This window comes from Lithobates pipiens, unplaced genomic scaffold (assembly GCF_037356315.1).
Source record: "Lithobates pipiens isolate NorthernLeopardFrog02 unplaced genomic scaffold, aLitPip1_a1.2 Scaffold_1, whole genome shotgun sequence".
Classification (NCBI taxonomy): Eukaryota; Metazoa; Chordata; class Amphibia; order Anura; family Ranidae; genus Lithobates; species Lithobates pipiens.
The window spans coordinates 108,474,656-108,497,898 of record NW_027507685.1 but is presented as its reverse complement, the minus strand read 5'-3'; the positions used below and the strand labels follow the sequence as shown (position 1 = coordinate 108,497,898).

General features: G+C 46.4%; 1 protein-coding gene across 1 annotated transcript in view; it reads right to left on the bottom strand.

Annotated features, from left to right (window-relative positions):
- The window catches only part of WDR45 (WD repeat domain 45), a 41,800-nt gene extending 20,198 nt beyond the window's left edge, over positions 1-21,602 (bottom strand). Inside the window, exons 1-5 of the mRNA XM_077473208.1 lie at positions 21,462-21,602; positions 21,314-21,378; positions 20,193-20,267; positions 8,883-8,987; positions 8,693-8,789 (exon numbers count right to left, since the gene is read on the bottom strand). Of these exons, the coding sequence (XP_077329334.1) occupies positions 8,693-8,789; positions 8,883-8,987; positions 20,193-20,267; positions 21,314-21,362 (326 nt within the window). The 5' untranslated portion in view covers positions 21,363-21,378; positions 21,462-21,602. The remainder of the gene's footprint in view (positions 1-8,692; positions 8,790-8,882; positions 8,988-20,192; positions 20,268-21,313; positions 21,379-21,461) is intronic.
- Positions 21,603-23,243: the final 1,641 nt, after the last annotated feature.

Below are 23,243 nucleotides of genomic sequence, written 5' to 3'. Positions count from 1 at the left end.
TCTCCCGGCTGCATTCCTCATGAGTTATATAGAAGTTGATCGGCTGACAGGGGAGAGGAGGACAGCGTGGCTTCACTGGACACAGTGAGTGGGGAATAGAGGTTAGTATACTCACTGTGTCCTATCATGTATCTCACAGCTCAGTAGGTTATCAGCATTACAATTATCACAGGTAGCACAATAAGCAGGTGCTCTGTCATGGTTCTATCATGGCTCTAGGTCACATTGCTTTTGGGTGCTCACTGTATTATGGCTGTGCTTTGTTATAGTCTGTTACATACAGTACAGCCATAAGTTAACTCAGTGAGCACCCAAAAGCAATGTGACCTAGAGCAATGATAGAACCATGACAGAGCACCTGCTTATTGTGCTACCTGTGATAATTGTAATGCTGATGATCATAAGAAACAACGAGATGCTACTTGAGGGTCGTTTCACACTGAGGCAGCGCAACTTACAGCGCTACTGCCTCAGGCGACCCAGACGCGACCGCTGCAGCGACTTGCAAAATGACTTCTGTATAGAAGTCAATGCAAGTCCCCCCCAAAGTCGTTCAGGAACCTTTTTCTAAGTCGGAGCGACTTGTATCACTCCGATTAGAACGGTTCCATTGTACAGAACGGGACGCTACAAGTCGTCCTAGTGTGAACCGACCCTTAGACTTCATTTGGGGGAGCAGTAAACATGCAGCAGAGCTACATTTTTACGGCTCCCCAAACCAATCCCCTTTAACTGCTTCCCATCCAGCAATGTACCAGTAAATCGCTGGGATAGACGGATAATATCTTGGTCATCACTACAGCAATGATCAAGATATCATTTTTTTAGTCCCAGCAATTCTGCACAAAGTAAAGTAATCCTAATGGCTAAGAAGACACTGGATTACTTTTACAGGCAGTGGAAGGGGGTCCCATCACCACCTTTACTGCTTTTAAGATGTGACCAGTAGCATCCGGTTCCAGGGACACAGTGAGAGGGATGGATATTGTTCTTCCCACTGTGTGATGTCAGAAACCGGAAGTGACAAGGATGTTGTCACTGCCGGTTATGTAAAGAAGCCATCACTGGCTTGAACAAGCATCTAATCAAACTGATCTTAGTTTGATCAGATGCTTTGGAGGCCAGAGGACAGATATGGGGTCTAAAAGACCTCATATCTCTCCATAAAGAGGACCTGTCATGGCCCATGCTATCACAAGTAATGTAAAGATGCAGTGTAAGATTTTTTTTTTATTTGTACTAAAATACAATTTTAAATAATTTTAAACTGCCCCCCCCCCCTTCGTGCTTATTAATTGCAAAAGTATGCATTGGCTCCACGCGCATATGTAAATGGCAACAAACCTGCATTTTGTTTCAAGCCGGGATCAGGGGTGGGGTCGAGGGTGGTTGAAGGGGGCCCGGTCAGGTAGGCTGTACAGGGCCCCATGATTTCTAACAGCTGCCCTGGCTGTGTATATGCTATAAATAAATCCACTGAAATAACTGAAGGGATAAAGACTATAGAGTAACACTACCTAGATAAATGAAGGGTAAGACAGCCATGACGGGAGTAACCCCTAAATCGCCTTCCTTGAGTTTAGTTACTAGTCCCGGACCAATGAACAAATACGTCCCCAAACGGGACTGACTGAGAAGCAACCGACAGAAAAACAGCAAAATACTAGAAGCACTCAAGCGGAAAATAAAGATAAAAAGGAAAAAGATAAGGAGAAAAAAAGACAACAAGGGTAAAATAGATCTATACAGGAGAGAGAAGTATCATTAGAGGTTGACATGGAACAACTCTTAGCCCTTATACACACGGTCGAAGATTCCGACAACCAAATCCGTCTGAGTAATTCCGACGGATTAATTCTGGAAGAGGTCTGGAAGTGATGTTGCATACACACGGTCGGACTAAATTGTTGGAAAATCCGATTGTACATAACATGATGATGTTATTTCGTTTACGACAGGACTACATTCAGGCTAGTAGCCAATAGCTTTGGTCTAGGAATTTGATCTGAGCATGCGTGGCACTTTGTCCGTCGGAGTAGGCTACACATGATCGGAGTATGTCCGATAGGAGCATTTTGTCGGAAAATTATACTGGCAAGTTGGAAAACTTGGTCTGTCGGATATTCCGATGGAAACAGTCCGATGCAGACCACACACAGTCGGAATATCCGACAAAACGGTCCGATAGAAAACATTCTGTCGGAATCTCCGACCGCGTGTACAAGGGCTAAGGATCAGAATATGAAACAGAAGGGACACAGACTCAGCAAGAAACCCCCCTATCCCTGCCAACTAAAAAGGAAATAACTTCTATGTTCGCCGCTTTAGAAAATCTCTGAAAACTGAAATTATAAAATTGCATAAAAATCTTGGCCATATCTTGGAACGAGTAGAAGAGATGGAAAAGAAAACTGAAAACAATAGTAATATTATAGGGAAACTAGAATCAGAAATTGTATTCCTAAAAAAAGCACAGCAAGAGCAGCGGTATAAAATAGAGGACCAAGAAAATAAGGACAGAAGAAAAAATATAAGAATAGGTGGGGTTTTAGAAACGTCACAACAAGAAGATTTAATAGATATTATAAAAAAGATCTGCAACCCGCTGATGAATAAAGACATAATAAACCCAATCAAAGTTGAGAGGGTACACCGGCTAAGAAAGCCAAAAGAACTTCTGCAAGAGACGCCCGTAATATCATTGTGCGATTTCTGGATGAAGAAGATAAAAATTGTATTTGGAAAAATATAAGAGCTAATGTACCCACAGAATATGATGGAAGGAGTATCCAGATATTCCAGGACCTATCGCAAGAAACTTTAAGAAGAAGAGCTTTAAAACCGTTATTAGAAATCCTGACAGAAAATGGGATTCAATACAACTGGGGTTTCCCCGCATGTTTAATAGGCAGGAAAAATGGTCACACGGCAAGATTGAGATTTATAGAAGACACAATGGATTTCTGTAAAATACTGGATATTCCCATGCCAAAGATATAGGATCTATAGGCCATGGGAAGATCTTTAATTAAGCAGGGGGAGGGGGGAGAGAGGGAGGAGATTCTTTCCCTTTTTTCTCTTTCGCTCTTCCCTCCCTCCCCCCATTAGGGAATTAATGTTATTGTGGTATGGGATGGGGGAGTTGGAGAGGAGACGGGGCGCGGGGTGGGAAGGACATGGGAGTTTATTTCTTTTTTTCCCTGAGAGCAATTTGAGAAAATAATGTGAAAGCTGGTGGGGAGGGCCCGGTGTTCCTGGCAGGTTGGGTGTTCATCTCACTGGTAATAGGTGGGAGGGATTGTGACATGCCCAAACAGAACTCCACCTTAGGGCAAAGGGAGCAGAGGGACAAGGTGGTCCCTGGTAAGGCACCCCAGGCCATAGGGTCAGGTTTACACCAAATGAGGGGGGGGGGAGTGGGAGGGAAAATAGGAAAAATCTATTGACCCGAATCCACTAATTGAAAGGAGAAATCTGTATAAATTGCTAAATGGTAGAAATTAAGTTTATAACATATAATGTAAGAGGATTGAATTCTCCCAAAAAAAGATATAGTATTTTTAAAGAAATGGAGAGATATTTTGCAGACATTGTTTTCTTACAGGAGACGCATATATAGAAGGGGGCCAAAGGTGTTGCTATTGGAATATCAAAGAAGGTGAGCTTCATAGTTGAGGATAGGAAGGTGGATCCAGATGGGAGGTTCCTGTTCCTAAAAGGAACTATACAAAAGAAAAAATGTACATTAGCTAATGTCTACTGCCCTAATAAACGTCCAAAAAAATACCTAAACGGGATTCTTAATGCTCTAGCGGATTTTAATCAGGGTGATCAAGTGATCTTAGCGGGAGACCTCAATTTTTCAATGGATCCTGAATTAGATAATACATCTCGAGTTCCTCCACAGGAAAATAAACAACATAGATTATTAAAAAAAAAAAATGTATACACAACTGCTGGATGTATGGAGAATAAATAACTTGGGGAAAAAAGGACTATACATATTATTCCATGGTACATGATATGTATGCGACATTGGATTATATTTTCATGGACCATGAAACAATAGAAAGTGTAACTGATGCGGAGATCGGAATTATCACTTCCTCGGATCACGCACCAGTGATAGTTACAATCAGAGTGGGGGAAACAGAGTGTAGAAAAGGGACTTGGAGACTCAATGAGGCTCTAATAGAGGATGGAGATGTAGAGAGAACCATAAAAATAGAGATTGAACAATATTTTATAAGTAATAATACAATAGATGTGTCCAAAGCAACACTCTGGGAGGCCCATAAGGCGTTGATACGGGGGAAATGAATCTCTATTGGAGCCGGGGGAAAAAAAAGAGGGAGAACAGAAAATTAATAATATAAAAAAGAAATACATGAGCTAGAGCAAAATCACAAGAGACATTTAGATAGAAATATACAAAAAGAGATCCTTATAAAACGTGGAAAGCTAAATGACATGATGGAGCAGGAGACTAGGAAAATTTTTAAGAACGTAGATAAAGATAGATACATGTGGGGAAATAAACCGGGGAAACATCTAGCACGGATTGCAAGGGAAAAAAAAAATGATATTGAAAAGATTAAATACAAGCATGGGGTAATGAAATATAGAACATCTGAGATAGCTACCGCCTTTAAATCATACTATAGTGCACTATATTCAATCAGAAGCTCTGAGGCGGCCAAAGAAAAACATCCCTTGTGACAGTAATAGGTGGTGACAGGTTCTCTTTATGGAGGCATCGGGGGTCTAAAAGATCCCCGATCCCTCCTTTACACTTCATAGTATTCAGATCGCCAAAAACGGCGATTCTGAATACTGCATATTTTTTTAAACCGGCGCCATGGGCAGCCGAGTAAACGGGAAGTGACGTCATGACGTCGCTTCCGTGTTTACTATTAGGTGACTGGAACTAAGTCGATTACGGCTTCGTTCCAGTTCCTCCCCAGCAGCCGGAGGCATCGGATTTTGAATCGGTGCTCCTGATTGAACGGGAGCACCGGTAACAGCGGTGGGAGGGGGGGACGTCCCCTCCCGCTCCTCCGGCATAACAGCCAAGCGGCTTTTAGCCGCTTCGGTTGTTATGGCTGGATAGCCAATCGCTTTCGGGTGCGGGGATGGTGCGGGCATCATCCCGGTATACCCCCTGGAAGCCGAGTACGCACATCTGCGTACGCTCGGCGGGAAGGGGTTAAAATAAACCCTATAAAAACGGTTATATTGAATATAGTGTGGCAGCACGCAAGTAAAGTCACCTGGTTGTATACAGGATGGGAAATATGTGTGCCCTAGATTCAGGCTTTATGCAGACTTGTACAACTAGAGGGGAAGAGTTAATGAGCCCAGCTGAAGTAAGTGGGCTCATTAAGACCTCTACAAAAAACCCCAGCATGCTTAGGGAGATGCTCCATCCTGGAACCAGTTTTTGTGTGTATAGACTGGGGAGTGTGATATCTGTTCTGTGCGGTGAGTTAACGCCTGTGTGGCAAACCTCTACAACAGAGACAGGGACTGGTGCAGCACAAGGCTGCACTCAGTTGTTAGACAGGGAAACTAAGTGTGTAATTAGAGGTCAAGCTGACCAGGATTTTTTTTTATGTTTTTCTTTTGTTTTGGCTGTTATATTTTTTACTGCATGTAGCATGAATAAACCGCACCTTTTGTTTTTTCCACTTACAACGCTGTCTGCTGTGCCTGATTTTGTGTTGTGAACCCATCCAGGGGGTCACACACACCCGCTGCCGAGCTAACCCCTCACAATAGGAATAGATTCAAAGGAAGAGAAACTATTACAACAAGAATTCCCCTTCACATGGGAGAAAAATGAAATAACATATTTAGGAATAGAAATTACAGCTACTGACCACGACCTATATCAAGCTAATTATATCCCATTATTAAATGAAATTAAAACAGAGTTAAGGAATATAAGAAATTGCTCAATCTCATGGATAGGAAGAATTAATATGTTGAAGATGGTCATCTTACCAAAAATAACATACAAAATACAAATGCTTCCAATAAATATCCCAAAAAGTTTCTTTAAGGTAATAAAATCACAATTTTTAAAATACATATGGCAAAACAAAAAATCAAGGGTAAATTATAATTTACTAACTAGGAAAAAAAAAAGGAGGGATGGCACTAACAGATAAATAGGTATTATTTAGCAATTACTCTATCAAGAATAGTGGAATGGACTAATATAAGCACGAATAAGAAATGGGTAAAAATGGAAGAGACACTCTATGGCACACAACTACAAAAAAATATTTGGATTCGGCCAAAATATAGAATAGGTAGCAATAGAGCACATGAAAAAACTCTTATAGCATTTAGCAAGGAGCTATACCTGCTATCATAAAATGGGAACAGGACATGGATATTAAACTTGAGGAGTCACAAATGATAAATGTTGTCTATAAGGATATAAGGTCCATAGAAGTAAACTATATAAGTGTCTGATAAGGTGGCATCTGACACCGGAAAAGATACATAGAATATATCCCTCTAAATCTCCACAGTGTTGGGGAGAATGCAAATCACCTGGAACAACATACCATATTTGGTGGGAATGTCCAGACAATAAAACAATACTGGCAAAGAATAGTAGAACTCATTGAGACAATAACAGGAGATAGGATACCATATTGTCCTTGGGCCTGTTTATTCCATGGCACAGAGAAAATAAAGAGCCAGTATAAAAAAACATTGATACCATTTTTGCTTAAAGCAGGAGTCCGCCGGGAGTCCGCATTTTTTTTTTTTTTTTAAAAAGCCAGCAGCTACAAATACTGCAGCTGCTGACTTTTAAAATAGTGACACTTACCTGTCCAGCGCGCCCGCGATGTCGGCACCTGAAGCCGATCTCTCGATCGTCTCTCGGGTGCTGTCGCCGCCATCTTGGGTATGGGAATCAGGAAGTGGAGCCTTTCGGCTTCATTTCCCGATTCCCTACTGCGCATGCGCGAGTCGCGCTGCGCAATAAGGATGGACCCGCTGCCTCTGGGATGTGTGTGTTTGCCAGCAGGCAGCGGGGGACTTTCGGAAAGGGACGTAATCTATGCCCCTTTCCGCAGAGAGCTATCCCGGAAGTGGGTGCAGATACCTGTACTGTACAGGTACCTGCACCCCCCTCCCCCCTGAAAGGTGCCAATTGTGGTGCCGGAGGGGGGGATTCCAATGAGCGGAAGGTCCACTTTAGGGTGGACCTCCGCTTTAATGCAGCAAAAGCCCTTATCCCTATAAAATGGTTAGACACTAAAAAACCTAGTATCAGAGAATGGTTAACAAGAGTTGAGTTTATTAACAATATGGAATATTTAAGCAATATGGAGAAAGATCGAATGCCAGTATGGGAAAAGTGGAGAATGTTTAAAATGACTGAAACTTACCTTCAAGCAATGATGGAAACAATATAACGTGGATTCCAAGGGGATCAACAGATTAAAGGGCGGGAGGGGGGATAATGGGGGGATATTTATGTTGTGTATGAATAATAACAAATGAAGAATGTTCAGATGAAATGTATGGATTGTAATAGAAATGTTAAAATAAAAATGATTTTAAAAAAAAGAAGTCCTGTTTGTAGTTTGTGAGAAGCCATATGGGGGGACACAGCAAACATGTGGAAGAAGGTGATCTGGTCAGATGAGACCAAAATTCAACTTGTTGGCCTAAAAGCAAAACGCTATGTGTGGTGGAAAACTAACACTGCACATCACCCTGAACACACCATCCCCACTGTGAGACATGGTGGTGGCAGCATCATGTGGTGGGAATTCTTTTCTTCAGCAGGGACAGGGAAGCTGGTCAGAGTTGATGGAGACAAATACAGCACAATCTTAGAAGAAAACCTGTTAGAGTCTGCAAAAGACTTGAGACCGGGGCGGAGGTTCACCTTCCAGCAGGACAACGAACCGAAACATCCAGCCAGAGCTACAATGGAATGGTTTAGATCAAAGCATATTCATGTGCTAGAATGGCCCAGTCACAGCCCAGACCTAAATCCCATTGAGAATCTGTGGCAAGACTTGAAAATTGCTGTTCACAGATGCTCTCCATCCAATCTGACAGAGCTTGAGATATTTTACAAAGAAGAATGGGCAGAAATGTCCCTCTCTAGATGTGCAAAGCTGGTAGAGACATCCCCAAAAAGACTTGTAGAGAAAGGGGGTTCTGCAAAGAATTGACTCCGGGGGGTGCCATACAAATGCCCCTCCCCACACTTTTCACATATTTGTATAATTTATAATTTTCCTTCCACTTCACAATTATGTGACACTTTGTGTTGGTCTATCACATAAAATCCCAATAAAATACATTTACGTTTTTGGTTGTAACATGACAAGATGTGGGGAATTTCAAGGGGTATGAATACTTTTTCAAGGCCCTGTAATCAGTACTGCTGTTCACCTTGAAGAGCCGGCCCTCTCACAATGGAGGAAGGAGCAACAAATAAATTAGTGAATCAATCGTTAGCTCCAGATCGTAGGCAGCAACAGATTGCTGGTGAGGGGTTTTGATTGTGGGATCGTTAATTAATTTAGGTATAGTGTTGCATCACAGAGTGGTTGTCATTCAAACTATCACAGTGCTGGGAACTGAAGAATGTCCTGGGCAGGGAGGGGTGTTACAGACGGGAAGCGAAGGTGTGAAATGGGAATGGCGGACTCACTTGTCGGATCGCAGGCGGACGCTCAGCACTGGTTTGGTGAAGGTAAATTCCAGGACCAGCTTATCTTTTCCATCCCGCGAGTCGTCCCAGATCAGCACTATCAATACAGAAGACGATCAATCCTAAATCCATCTTCAACATTTTAGATCATAAAAATATTGAAAATTAAAAATCAAATAAATCAATGTACCGGATATGTCCGAGAATTTGGGATTGCTGCCGCCTCCCACCAGAGCCAACAGGTTACATCTGTGTAACATCTCCACCTGGCCGACACTTCCCACCTGCTCCTGGTCTGAGAGAGAAGACAATGGTCAGTGATGGGAGGATCTGGGAGAGAAGACAATGGTCAGTGATGGGGTGGGATGATCTGGGAGAGAAGACAATGGTCAGTGATGGGATGGGAGGATCTGGAAGAGAAGACAATGAATGGTCATTGATGGGATGGGGGGGATCTGGAAGAGAAGACAATGGTCAGTGATGGGAGGATCTGGGAGAGAAGCCAATGGTCAGTGATGGGATGGGAGGATCTGGGAGAGAAGACAATGGTCAGTGATGGGGGAATCTGGAAGAGAAGACAATGGTCAGTGATGGGGTGGGAGGATCTGAAGAGAAGACAATGGTCAATGATGGAGTGGGGGGATCTGGAAGAGAAGACAATGGTCAGTGATGAGAGATGAAGATTCTGGGGGAGAAGACAATGGTCAGTGATGGGAGATGAAGGTTCTGGGAGAGAAGACAATGGTCAGTGATGGGAGATGAAGGTTCTGGGAGAGAAGACAATGGTCAGTGATGGAAGATGAAGGTTCTGGGAGATAAGACAATGGTCAGTGATGGGGTGGGAGGATCTGGAAGAGAAGACAATGGTCAGTGATGGGAGATGAAGGTTCTGGGGGAGAAGACAATGGTCAGTGATGGGAGATGAAGGTTCTGGGGGAGAAGACAATGGTCAGTGATGGGAGATGAAGGTTCTGGGGGAGAAGACAATGGTCAGTGATGGGAGATGAAGGTTCTGGGGGAGAAGACAATGGTCAGTGATGGGAGATGAAGGTTCTGGGGGAGAAGACAATGGTCAGTGATGGGAGATGAATGTTCTGGGAGAGAAGACAATGGTCAGTGATGGAGTGGGGGGGATCTGGGAGAGAAGACAATGGTCAGTGATGGGAGATGAAGGTTCTGGGAGAGAAGACAATGGTCGGTGATGGGGTGGGAGGATCTGGAAGAGAAGACAATGGTCAGTGATGGAGTGGGGGGGATCTGGGAGAGAAAACAATGGTAAGTGATGGGTGATGAAGGTTCTGGGAGAGAAGACAATGGTCAGTGATGGGAGATGAAGGTTCTGGGAGAAAAGACAATGGTCAGTGATGGAAGATGAAGGTTCTGGGAAAGAAGACAATGGATAGTGATGGGAGATGAAGGTTCTGGGAGAGAAGACAATGGTCAGTGATGGAAGTATCTGGGAGAGAAACAATGGTCAGTGATGGGAGATGAAGGTTCTGGGAGAGAAACAATGGTCAGTGATGGGAGATGAAGGTTCTGGGAGAGAAGACAATGGTCAGTGATGGGAGATGAAGGTTCTGGGAGAGAAGACAATGGCCAGAGATGGGAGATGAAGGTTCTGGGCGAGAAGACAATGGTCAGTGATGGGGTGGGAGGATCTGGAAGACAAGACAATGGTCAGTGATGGGAGATGAAGGTTCTGGGGGAGAAGAAAATGGTCAGTGATGGGAGATGAAGGTTCTGGGGGAGAAGACAATGGTCAGTGATGGGAGATGAAGGTTCTGGGGGAGAAGACAATGGTCAGTGATGGGAGATGAAGGTTCTGGCAGAGAAGACAATGGTCAGTGATGGAAGGATCTGGGCAAGAAGACAATGGTCAGTGATGGGAGATTAAGGTTCTGGGGGAGAAGACAATGGTCAGTGATGGGAGATGAAGGTTCCGGGAGAGAAGACAATGGTCGGTGATGGGAGATGAAGGTTCTGGGAGAAAAGACAATGGTCAGTGATGGGGGATGAAGGTTCGAAGACAATGGACAGCGATGGGAGATGAAGGTTCTGGGAGAGAACACAATGGTCAGTGATGGAAGGATCTGGGAGAGAAACAATGGTCAGTGATGTGAGATGAAGGTTCTGGGAGAGAAGACAATGGTAAGTGATGGGTGATGAAGGTTCTGGGTGAGAAGACAATGGTCAGTGATGGGAGATGAAGGTTCTGGTAGAGAAGACAATGGTCAGTGATGGAAGGATCTGGGAGAGAAGACAATGGTCAGTGATGGGAGATGAAGGTTCTGGGAGAGAAGACAATGGTCAGTGATGGTAGATGAAGGTTCTGGGAGAGAAGACAATGGTCAGTGATGGGAGATGAAGGTTCTGGGAGAGAAGATAATGGTCAGTGATGGGAGATGAAGGTTCTGGTAGAGAAGACAATGGTCAGTGATGGGAGGATCTGGGAGAGAAGACAATGGTCAGTGAGTGATAGGAGATGAAGGTTCTGGGAGAGAAGACAATGGTCAGTGATGGGAGATAAAGGTTCTGGGAGAGAAGACAATGGTCAGTGATGGGAGATGAAGGTTCTGGGAGAGAAGACAATGGTCAGTGATGGAGGATCTGGGAGAGAAGACAATGGTCAGTGATGGGAGCTGAAGGTTCTGGGAGAGAAGACAATGGTAAGTGATGGGTGATGAAGGTTCTGGGAGAGAAGACAATGGTCAGTGATGGGAGATGAAGGTTCTGGGGGAGAAGACAATGGTCAGTGATGGGAGATGAAGGTTCTGGGGGAGAAGACAATGGTCAGTGATGGGAGATGAAGGTTCTGGGAGAGAAGACAATGGTCAGTGATGGGAGATGAAGGTTCTGGGAGAGAAGACAATGGTCAGTGATGGAAGATGAAGGTTCTGGGAGATAAGACAATGGTCAGTGATGGAGTGGGAGGATCTGGAAGAGAAGACAATGGTCAGTGATGGGAGATGAAGGTTCTGGGGGAGAAGACAATGGTCAGTGATAGGAGATGAAGGTTCTGGGGGAGAAGACAATGGTCAGTGATGGGAGATGAAGGTTCTGGGGGAGAAGACAATGGTCAGTGATGGGAGATGAAGGTTCTGGGGGAGAAGACAATGGTCAGTGATGGGAGATGAATGTTCTGGGAGAGAAGACAATGGTCAGTGATGGAGTGGGGGGGATCTGGGAGAGAAGACAATGGTCAGTGATGGAGTGGGGGGGGATCTGGGAGAGAAAACAATGGTAAGTGATGGGTGATGAAGGTTCTGGGAGAGAAGACAATGGTCAGTGATGGGAGATGAAGGTTCTGGGAGAGAAGACAATGGTCAGTGATGGGAGATGAAGGTTCTGGGAGAAAAGACAATGGTCAGTGATGTGAGATGAAGGTTCTGGGAAAGAAGACAATGGACAGTGATGGGAGATGAAGGTTCTGGGAGAGAAGACAATGGTCAGTGATGGAAGGATCTGGGAGAGAAACAATGGTCAGTGATGGGAGATGAAGGTTCTGGGAGAGAAGACAATGGTCAGTGATGGGAGATGAAGGTTCTGGGAGAGAAGACAATGGTCAGTGATGGGAGATGAAGGTTCTGGGCAAGAAGACAATGGTCAGTGATGGAAGATGAAGGTTCAGGGAGAGAAGACAATGGTCAGTGATGGGGTGGGAGGATCTGGAAGAGAAGACAATGGTCAGTGATGGGAGATGAAGGTTCTGGGGGAGAAGACAATGGTCAGTGATGGGAGATGAAGGTTCTGGGGGAGAAGACAATGGTCAGTGATGGGAGATGAAGGTTCTGGCAGAGAAGACAATGGTCAGTGATGGAAGGATCTGGGCAAGAAAACAATGGTCAGTGATGGGAGATTAAGGTTCTGGGGGAGAAGACAATGGTCAGTGATGGGAGATGAAGGTTCCGGGAGAGAAGACAATGGTCGGTGATGGGAGATGAAGGTTCTTGGAGAGAAGACAATGGTCAGTGATGGGAGATGAAGGTTCTTGGAGAGAAGACAATGGTCAGTGATGGGGTGGGAGGATCTGGAAGAGAAGACAATGGTCAGTGATGGAGTGGGGGGGGGGGGGGGGGATCTGGGAGAGAAGACAATGGTCAGTGATGGGAGATGAAGGTTCTGGTAGAGAAGACAATGGTCAGTGATGGAAGGATCTGGGAGAGAAGACAATGGTCAGTGATGGGAGATGAAGGTTCTGGGAGAGAAGACAATGGTCAGTGATGGGAGATGAAGGTTCTGGGAGAGAAGACAATGGTCAGTGATGGGAGATGAAGTTTCTGGGAGAGAAGACAATGGTCAGTGATGGAAGGATCTGGGAGAGAAGACAATTGTCAGTGATGGAAGGATCTGGGAGAGAAGACAATGGTCAGTGATGGGAGATGAAGGTTCTGGGAGAGAAGACAATGGTCAGTGATGGGAGATGAAGGTTCTGGGAGAGAAGACAATGGTCAGTGATGGGAGATGAAGGTTCTGGGAGAGAAGATAATGGTCAGTGATGGGAGATGAAGGTTCTTGGAGAGAATACAATGGTCAGTGATGGGAGATGAAGGTTCTGGTAGAGAAGACAATGGTCAGTGATGGGAGGATCTGGGAGAGAAGACAATGGTCAGTGACAGGAGATGAAGGTTCTGGGAGAGAAGACAATGGTCGGTGATGGGAGATGAAGGTTCTTGGAGAGAAGACAATGGTCAGTGATGGGAGATGAAGGTTCTTGGAGAGAAGACAATGGTCAGTGATGGGGTGGGAGGATCTGGAAGAGAAGACAATGGTCAGTGATGGAGTGGGGGGGGGGATCTGGGAGAGAAGACAATGGTAAGTGATGGGTGATGAAGGTTCTGGGAGAGAAGACAATGGTCAGTGATGGGAGATGAAGGTTCTGGGAGAGAAGACAATGGTCAGTGATGGGAGATGAAGGTTCTGGGGGAGAAGACAATGATCAGTGATGGGAGATGAAGGTTCTGGGAGAGAAGACAATGCTCAATGATGGGAGATGAAGGTTCTGGGAGAGAAGACAATGGTCAGTGATGGGAGATGAAGGTTCTGGGAGGGAAGACAATGGTCAGTGATGGGAGATGAAGGTTCTGGGAGAGAAGACAATGGTCAGTGATGGGAGATGAAGGTTCTGGGAGAGAAGACAATGGTTAGTGATGGAAGATGAAGGTTCTGGGAGAGAAGACAATGGTCAGTGATGGGGTGGGAGGATCTGGAAGAGAAGACAATGGTCAGTGATGGGAGATGAAGGTTCTGGGGGAGAAGACAATGGTCAGTGATGGGAGATGAAGGTTCTGGGGGAGAAGAAAATGTTCAGTGATGGGAGATGAAGGTTCTGGGGGAGAAGACAATGGTCAGTGATGGGAGATGAAGGTTCTGGGAGAGAAGATAATGGTTAGTGATGGGAGATGAAGGTTCTTGGAGAGAAGACAATGGTCAGTGATGGGAGATGAAGGTTCTTGGAGAGAAGACAATGGTCAGTGATGGGAGGATCTGGGAGAGAAGACAATGGTCAGTGACGGGAGATGAAGGTTCTGGGAGAGAAGACAATGGTCGTGATGGGAGATGAAGGTTCTTGGAGAGAAGACAATAGTCAGTGATGGGAGATGAAGGTTCTTGGAGAGAAGACAATGGTCAGTGATGGGAGATGAAGGTTCTGGGAGAGAAGACAATGGTCAGTGATGGGGTGGGAGGATCTGGAAGAGAAGACAATGGTCAGTGATGGGGTGGGGGGATCTGGAAGAGAAGACAATGGTCAGTGATGGAGTGGGAGAGGGGGGGGGTCTGGGAGAGAAGACAATGGTAAGTGATGGGTGATGAAGGTTCTGGGAGAGAAGACAATGGTAAGTGATGGGTGATGAAGGTTCTGGGAGAGAAGACAATGCTCAATGATGGGAGATGAAGGTTCTGGGAGAGAAGACAATGGTCAGTGATGGGAGGATCTGGGAGAGAAGACAATGGTCAGTGATGGGAGGATCTGGGAGAGAAGACAATGGTCAGTGATGGGAGGTTCTGGGAGAGAAGTCAATGGTCAGCGATGGGAGATGAAGGTTCTGGGAGAGAAGACAATGGTCAGTGATGGGAGATGAAGGTTCTGGGAGAGAAGACAATGGTCAGTGATGGGAGATGAAGGTTCTGGGGGAGAAGACAATGATCAGTGATGGGAGATGAAGGTTCTGGGAGAGAAGACAATGCTCAATGATGGGAGATGAAGGTTCTGGGAGAGAAGACAATGGTCAGTGATGGGAGATGAAGGTTCTGGGAGGGAAGACAATGGTCAGTGATGGGAGATGAAGGTTCTGGGAGAGAAGACAATGGTCAGTGATGGGAGATGAAGGTTCTGGGAGAGAAGACAATGGTCAGTGATGGAAGATGAAGGTTCTGGGAGAGAAGACAATGGTCAGTGATGGGGTGGGAGGATCTGGAAGAGAAGACAATGGTCAGTGATGGGAGATGAAGGTTCTGGGGGAGAAGACAATGGTCAGTGATGGGAGATGAAGGTTCTGGGGGAGAAGATAATGGTTAGTGATGGGAGATGAAGGTTCTTGGAGAGAAGACAATGGTCAGTGATGGGAGATGAAGGTTCTGGCAGAGAAGACAATGGTCAGTGATGGGAGGATCTGGGAGAGAAGACAATGGTCAGTGACGGGAGATGAAGGTTCTGGGAGAGAAGACAATGGTCGTGATGGGAGATGAAGGTTCTTGGAGAGAAGACAATAGTCAGTGATGGGAGATGAAGGTTCTTGGAGAGAAGACAATGGTCAGTGATGGGAGATGAAGGTTCTGGGAGAGAAGACAATGGTCAGTGATGGGGTGGGAGGATCTGGAAGAGAAGACAATGGTCAGTGATGGGGTGGGGGGATCTGGAAGAGAAGACAATGGTCAGTGATGGAGTGGGGGAGGGGGGGGGATCTGGGAGAGAAGACAATGGTAAGTGATGGGTGATGAAGGTTCTGGGAGAGAAGACAATGCTCAATGATGGGAGATGAATGTTCTGGGAGAGAAGACAATGGTCAGTGATGGAGTGGGGGGGATCTGGGAGAGAAGACAATGGTCAGTGATGGAGTGGGGGGGATCTGGGAGAGAAAACAATGGTAAGTGATGGGTGATGAAGGTTCTGGGAGAGAAGACAATGGTCAGTGATGGGAGATGAAGGTTCTGGGAGAGAAGACAATGGTCAGTGATGGGAGATGAAGGTTCTGGGAGAAAAGACAATGGTCAGTGATGTGAGATGAAGGTTCTGGGAAAGAAGACAATGGACAGTGATGGGAGATGAAGGTTCTGGGAGAGAAGACAATGGTCAGTGATGGAAGGATCTGGGAGAGAAACAATGGTCAGTGATGGGAGATGAAGGTTCTGGGAGAGAAGACAATGGTCAGTGATGGGAGATGAAGGTTCTGGGAGAGAAGACAATGGTCAGTGATGGGAGATGAAGGTTCTGGGCAAGAAGACAATGGTCAGTGATGGAAGATGAAGGTTCAGGGAGAGAAGACAATGGTCAGTGATGGGGTGGGAGGATCTGGAAGAGAAGACAATGGTCAGTGATGGGAGATGAAGGTTCTGGGGGAGAAGACAATGGTCAGTGATGGGAGATGAAGGTTCTGGCAGAGAAGACAATGGTCAGTGATGGAAGGATCTGGGCAAGAAAACAATGGTCAGTGATGGGAGATTAAGGTTCTGGGGGAGAAGACAATGGTCAGTGATGGGAGATGAAGGTTCCGGGAGAGAAGACAATGGTCGGTGATGGGAGATGAAGGTTCTTGGAGAGAAGACAATGGTCAGTGATGGGAGATGAAGGTTCTTGGAGAGAAGACAATGGTCAGTGATGGGGTGGGAGGATCTGGAAGAGAAGACAATGGTCAGTGATGGAGTGGGGGGGGGGGGGGGGGATCTGGGAGAGAAGACAATGGTCAGTGATGGGAGATGAAGGTTCTGGTAGAGAAGACAATGGTCAGTGATGGAAGGATCTGGGAGAGAAGACAATGGTCAGTGATGGAAGGATCTGGGAGAGAAGACAATGGTCAGTGATGGGAGATGAAGGTTCTGGGAGAGAAGACAATGGTCAGTGATGGGAGATGAAGGTTCTGGGAGAGAAGACAATGGTCAGTGATGGGAGATGAAGGTTCTGGGAGAGAAGATAATGGTCAGTGATGGGAGATGAAGGTTCTTGGAGAGAATACAATGGTCAGTGATGGGAGATGAAGGTTCTGGTAGAGAAGACAATGGTCAGTGATGGGAGGATCTGGGAGAGAAGACAATGGTCAGTGACAGGAGATGAAGGTTCTGGGAGAGAAGACAATGGTCGGTGATGGGAGATGAAGGTTCTTGGAGAGAAGACAATGGTCAGTGATGGGAGATGAAGGTTCTTGGAGAGAAGACAATGGTCAGTGATGGGGTGGGAGGATCTGGAAGAGAAGACAATGGTCAGTGATGGAGTGGGGGGGGGGGGATCTGGGAGAGAAGACAATGGTAAGTGATGGGTGATGAAGGTTCTGGGAGAGAAGACAATGGTCAGTGATGGGAGATGAAGGTTCTGGGAGAGAAGACAATGGTCAGTGATGGGAGATGAAGGTTCTGGGGGAGAAGACAATGATCAGTGATGGGAGATGAAGGTTCTGGGAGAGAAGACAATGCTCAATGATGGGAGATGAAGGTTCTGGGAGAGAAGACAATGGTCAGTGATGGGAGATGAAGGTTCTGGGAGGGAAGACAATGGTCAGTGATGGGAGATGAAGGTTCTGGGAGAGAAGACAATGGTCAGTGATGGGAGATGAAGGTTCTGGGAGAGAAGACAATGGTTAGTGATGGAAGATGAAGGTTCTGGGAGAGAAGACAATGGTCAGTGATGGGGTGGGAGGATCTGGAAGAGAAGACAATGGTCAGTGATGGGAGATGAAGGTTCTGGGGGAGAAGACAATGGTCAGTGATGGGAGATGAAGGTTCTGGGGGAGAAGAAAATGTTCAGTGATGGGAGATGAAGGTTCTGGGGGAGAAGACAATGGTCAGTGATGGGAGATGAAGGTTCTGGGAGAGAAGATAATGGTTAGTGATGGGAGATGAAGGTTCTTGGAGAGAAGACAATGGTCAGTGATGGGAGATGAAGGTTCTTGGAGAGAAGACAATGGTCAGTGATGGGAGGATCTGGGAGAGAAGACAATGGTCAGTGACGGGAGATGAAGGTTCTGGGAGAGAAGACAATGGTCGTGATGGGAGATGAAGGTTCTTGGAGAGAAGACAATAGTCAGTGATGGGAGATGAAGGTTCTTGGAGAGAAGACAATGGTCAGTGATGGGAGATGAAGGTTCTGGGAGAGAAGACAATGGTCAGTGATGGGGTGGGAGGATCTGGAAGAGAAGACAATGGTCAGTGATGGGGTGGGGGGATCTGGAAGAGAAGACAATGGTCAGTGATGGAGTGGGAGAGGGGGGGGGATCTGGGAGAGAAGACAATGGTAAGTGATGGGTGATGAAGGTTCTGGGAGAGAAGACAATGGTAAGTGATGGGTGATGAAGGTTCTGGGAGAGAAGACAATGCTCAATGATGGGAGATGAAGGTTCTGGGAGAGAAGACAATGGTCAGTGATGGGAGGATCTGGGAGAGAAGACAATGGTCAGTGATGGGAGGATCTGGGAGAGAAGACAATGGTCAGTGATGGGAGGTTCTGGGAGAGAAGTCAATGGTCAGCGATGGGAGATGAAGGTTCTGGGAGAGAAGACAATGGTCAGTGATGGGAGATGAAGGTTCTGGGAGAGAAGACAATGGTCAGTGATGGGAGATGAAGGTTCTGGGGGAGAAGACAATGATCAGTGATGGGAGATGAAGGTTCTGGGAGAGAAGACAATGCTCAATGATGGGAGATGAAGGTTCTGGGAGAGAAGACAATGGTCAGTGATGGGAGATGAAGGTTCTGGGAGGGAAGACAATGGTCAGTGATGGGAGATGAAGGTTCTGGGAGAGAAGACAATGGTCAGTGATGGGAGATGAAGGTTCTGGGAGAGAAGACAATGGTCAGTGATGGAAGATGAAGGTTCTGGGAGAGAAGACAATGGTCAGTGATGGGGTGGGAGGATCTGGAAGAGAAGACAATGGTCAGTGATGGGAGATGAAGGTTCTGGGGGAGAAGACAATGGTCAGTGATGGGAGATGAAGGTTCTGGGGGAGAAGATAATGGTTAGTGATGGGAGATGAAGGTTCTTGGAGAGAAGACAATGGTCAGTGATGGGAGATGAAGGTTCTGGCAGAGAAGACAATGGTCAGTGATGGGAGGATCTGGGAGAGAAGACAATGGTCAGTGACGGGAGATGAAGTTTCTGGGAGAGAAGACAATGGTCGTGATGGGAGATGAAGGTTCTTGGAGAGAAGACAATAGTCAGTGATGGGAGATGAAGGTTCTTGGAGAGAAGACAATGGTCAGTGATGGGAGATGAAGGTTCTGGGAGAGAAGACAATGGTCAGTGATGGGGTGGGAGGATCTGGAAGAGAAGACAATGGTCAGTGATGGGGTGGGGGGATCTGGAAGAGAAGACAATGGTCAGTGATGGAGTGGGGGAGGGGGGGGATCTGGGAGAGAAGACAATGGTAAGTGATGGGTGATGAAGGTTCTGGGAGAGAAGACAATGGTAAGTGATGGGTGATGAAGGTTCTGGGAGAGAAGACAATGCTCAATGATGGGAGATGAAGGTTCTGGGAGAGAAGACAATGCTCAATGATGGGAGATGAAGGTTCTGGGAGAGAAGACAATGCTCAATGATGGGAGATGAAGGTTCTGGGAGAGAAGACAATGGTCGTGATGGGAGATGAAGGTTCTTGGAGAGAAGACAATAGTCAGTGATGGGAGATGAAGGTTCTTGGAGAGAAGACAATGGTCAGTGATGGGAGATGAAGGTTCTGGGAGAGAAGACAATGGTCAGTGATGGGGTGGGAGGATCTGGAAGAGAAGACAATGGTCAGTGATGGGGTGGGGGGATCTGGAAGAGAAGACAATGGTCAGTGATGGAGTGGGGGAGGGGGGGGGATCTGGGAGAGAAGACAATGGTAAGTGATGGGTGATGAAGGTTCTGGGAGAGAAGACAATGGTAAGTGATGGGTGATGAAGGTTCTGGGAGAGAAGACAATGCTCAATGATGGGAGATGAAGGTTCTGGGAGAGAAGACAATGCTCAATGATGGGAGATGAAGGTTCTGGGAGAGAAGACAATGGTCAGTGATGGGAGGATCTGGGAGAGAAGACAATGGTAAGTGATGGGTGATGAAGGTTCTGGGAGAGAAGACAATGGTAAGTGATGGGTGATGAAGGTTCTGGGAGAGAAGACAATGCTCAATGATGGGAGATGAAGGTTCTGGGAGAGAAGACAATGCTCAATGATGGGAGATGAAGGTTCTGGGAGAGAAGACAATGGTCAGTGATGGGAGGTTCTGGGAGAGAAGTCAATGGTCAGCGATGGGAGGTTGTGGGAGAGAAGACAATGGTCAGTAATGGGAGATGAAGGTTCTGGGTCAGGCTTCCTCACCAAGGTGTCCCTTCTCCATCAGAGGCTCAATGTTGAAGATTCTCACTCCGGTTTCCATCGCACAGCAGAAGCAACCTGAAACACAGACATCGATCTGCATCACCAACATTCATATCTACTCCACTGATGGTCCTACACTGACCACCAATGTAATGAGGGGACCCACACTGACCACCAATGTAACGAGGGGCCCCACACTGACCACCAATGTAATGAGGAGGCACTAGAGTAGGGGTTCTATATTTCTGTATAGTGCTGGGGGAGGTGCCTTATAGTTTTGTATAGAGGTGGGGGGCGGGTTCTATAGTTCTGCATGAGGTGGTGGTGCGGGTGTTTCTATAGCTCTGTATAGAGGTGAGGGAGGTGTTCTATAGTTTTGTTGTACAGAGGTGAGGGGGGCATTATAGTCTTGAACAGAGGTGAGGGAGGGGTACTATAGTTTTGTTGCAGAGAGGGGAGGGGTATATAGCGGTGGGGAAGAGTTCTATAGTTATGCTTTATAGAGGTGGGGGAGAGGCTCTATAGTTCTTAGGGAGGTGTTCTATAGTTATGTTATATTGCAGTGAGGGGAGGGGTGCTATAGTCTTGTACAGAGGTGAGGGAGAGGCTCTATAGTTCTGTACAGAGGTGAGGGAGAAGTTCTATAGTTATGCTGTATAGAGGTGGGAGAGGAGTTCTATAGCTCTGGCTAGAGGCTGGGCAGGAGTCCTATAGTTCTGGATAGAGGTTAGGGGGTCCTATAGTTCAGGATAGAGGTGGAGGAGGGGTCCTATAGTTCTGGATATAGGTGGGGAGGGGTCCTATAGTTCTGGATAGGGGAGGAGGAGGGGTCCTATAGTTCTGGATAGGGGAAAGGGAGGGGTCCTATAATTCTGGCGAGAGGCGGGGATGAGTCCTATAGTTCTGGATAGAGGCGGGGAGGGGTCCTATAGTTCTGGATAGAGGTGGGGGAGGGGGTCCTATAGTTCTGGATAGAGGCTGGGGAGGGGTCATTTAGGTCTTGGTAGAGGTGGGGGAGGGGTTCTATAGTTATGATTGCACAGAGTGGGGGGAGGAGCCCTATAGTTCTGGATAGAGGTGGGGGGTGGGTCCTATAGTTGTCAGCCCCTGCCCCCACTCACTCTGGTCCTGGTTGAAGCGGAGTCCGTTCACTCCCCGTTGCTGAGCCATGACCGGATGTTCCCGGCTGTAAAGAGAGGTTACAAATGACATCACTATGACGTCAAAGCCTCCCTGACCCGCACACAGCCCCCTCCCTCATCCCCTCACCGGGATCTCCGCTCACAGCCGCCTCCGTTCTCCTCAGTCCGCTTCCTTGTTTACATGCTGTGTCACGTGACAGGAAGTACCAGAAATGATATTACCGCGCTTCCGCCGCCATCTTTGTTGAGGGCCAATGCCAGCCCCTAGCTTGTTCATGGAGTCATAAACAATGTGTGTGACACACAGAGTACCCCCTCCCCGCCGCCATGGGAGAAGAGTGGGGGGATGGGGCGGTCATCTGCCTGTTATTATGTACACAATGATTGCAGAACATGAACAGATGCTGACAACCAGTGAAATCCTTTTGTTATCATTTTGAATGGGGGGGGGGGGGGGGGATATAACTTCTTTATGCCCCCACCGACGTGTCCCCACAGAGGAGATTCCCCTTAATTTCCTGTCCCATAAACAAAACAGGAAGTGAGATTCCCTCCAAACTTAGAGAAATTTCTGGCTGTCCCCAGAACTAGTTCCCGCCCCCCCCCCCCCTTGAGGAGATTTCTCTTCATTTCCTGTCCCATAGACAAAACAGGAAGTGAGAGAAATTCCCTCCAACGTGAGAGAATTCCTGGTTGTCACCAGAACTGCGTTGGTTTGAACCTGGGCTGAGGGCTCTTTGTCAATGCTGCGTTGCCAAACCATAGTAAAAAACTTTTTGCTGCGTTTTGCACCTGTAAAAAAAAGGAAAGACTCGACTCGAAAAATGCACCAAAAAAAAAAAAAGCAACCGTGGCTGCAGTTTTTTTAAATTCATTTAAATGGGGAGGGACCTTCTTTGGTGTGTTTTTTTTTTTTTACCACACTGAAAACTGAAACCCTCCCTTCATGACCAGGCCATTTTTTTGCGATATGGCACTGCGTCGCTTTACCTGACAATTGCGCGGTTGTGCAACGCTGCTCCCAAATAAAATTGACGCCCCCCCCCCCAAATAGAGCTTTCTTTTGGTGGTATTCGATGGCTTCTGCATTTTTTTTTTGCACTAAAAAAAATAAATAAAAAATGATCGACAATTTTGAAAATTTAAACATTTAAAGTTCTGTTTCCCGTGCAGATAAATGCAAAGAGGGAGGACAGGAACCTGTAAACACCCCCACCCCACTCACGTGGGCGTATACACAGTGGTAAATGACAGCCCACCCCCTCCTCCATGCCCACTAACCAGCTAAACACAATAGGTGGAATGTTACATGTAGATTGATGGAGGCTTCACCTCCCTGTTATTCTAAGACGCAGGCCGGAGGGGCGCGACACAGCCTGTGACTGGAAGAAATCCAAACACGGGACCAGGAGCAGAGGACTAGAAGCTCCTCCTGCTTATGTTTTTTTTAGGAACACTTCTAAAAACGCAAACGCCGCAAAACTGACGGTTTAAACGTGGGTTACGATCTGTCGAATCGTTCAGGAGAGCCAGAAAATGCGTTACGTGTTCATGAAGCCTGAGGATTTAGAGAAGATCTGTAAAGAAGAGTGGACCAAAAATCCCTCCTGAGATGTGTGCAAACCTGGTCACCAACTACAAGAAACGTCTGACCTCTGTGCTTGCCAACAAGGGTTTCTCCACCAAGTCATGTTTTGCTTGGGGATCAAATACTTATTTTACTCACTAAACTCCATTTATAACATTTGTTTCGTGTTTTTTTTCTGGATTTTTGGTTGATCTTCCGTCTCTATCATATAAAATCCACCTATAACAATGATAGACCCTTCATTTCTATGGAAGCGGGCAAAACTTATACCATCTGCAGGCAAGACAATCGTTATTTTCCCCAGTGTGTACGTGACCCGGC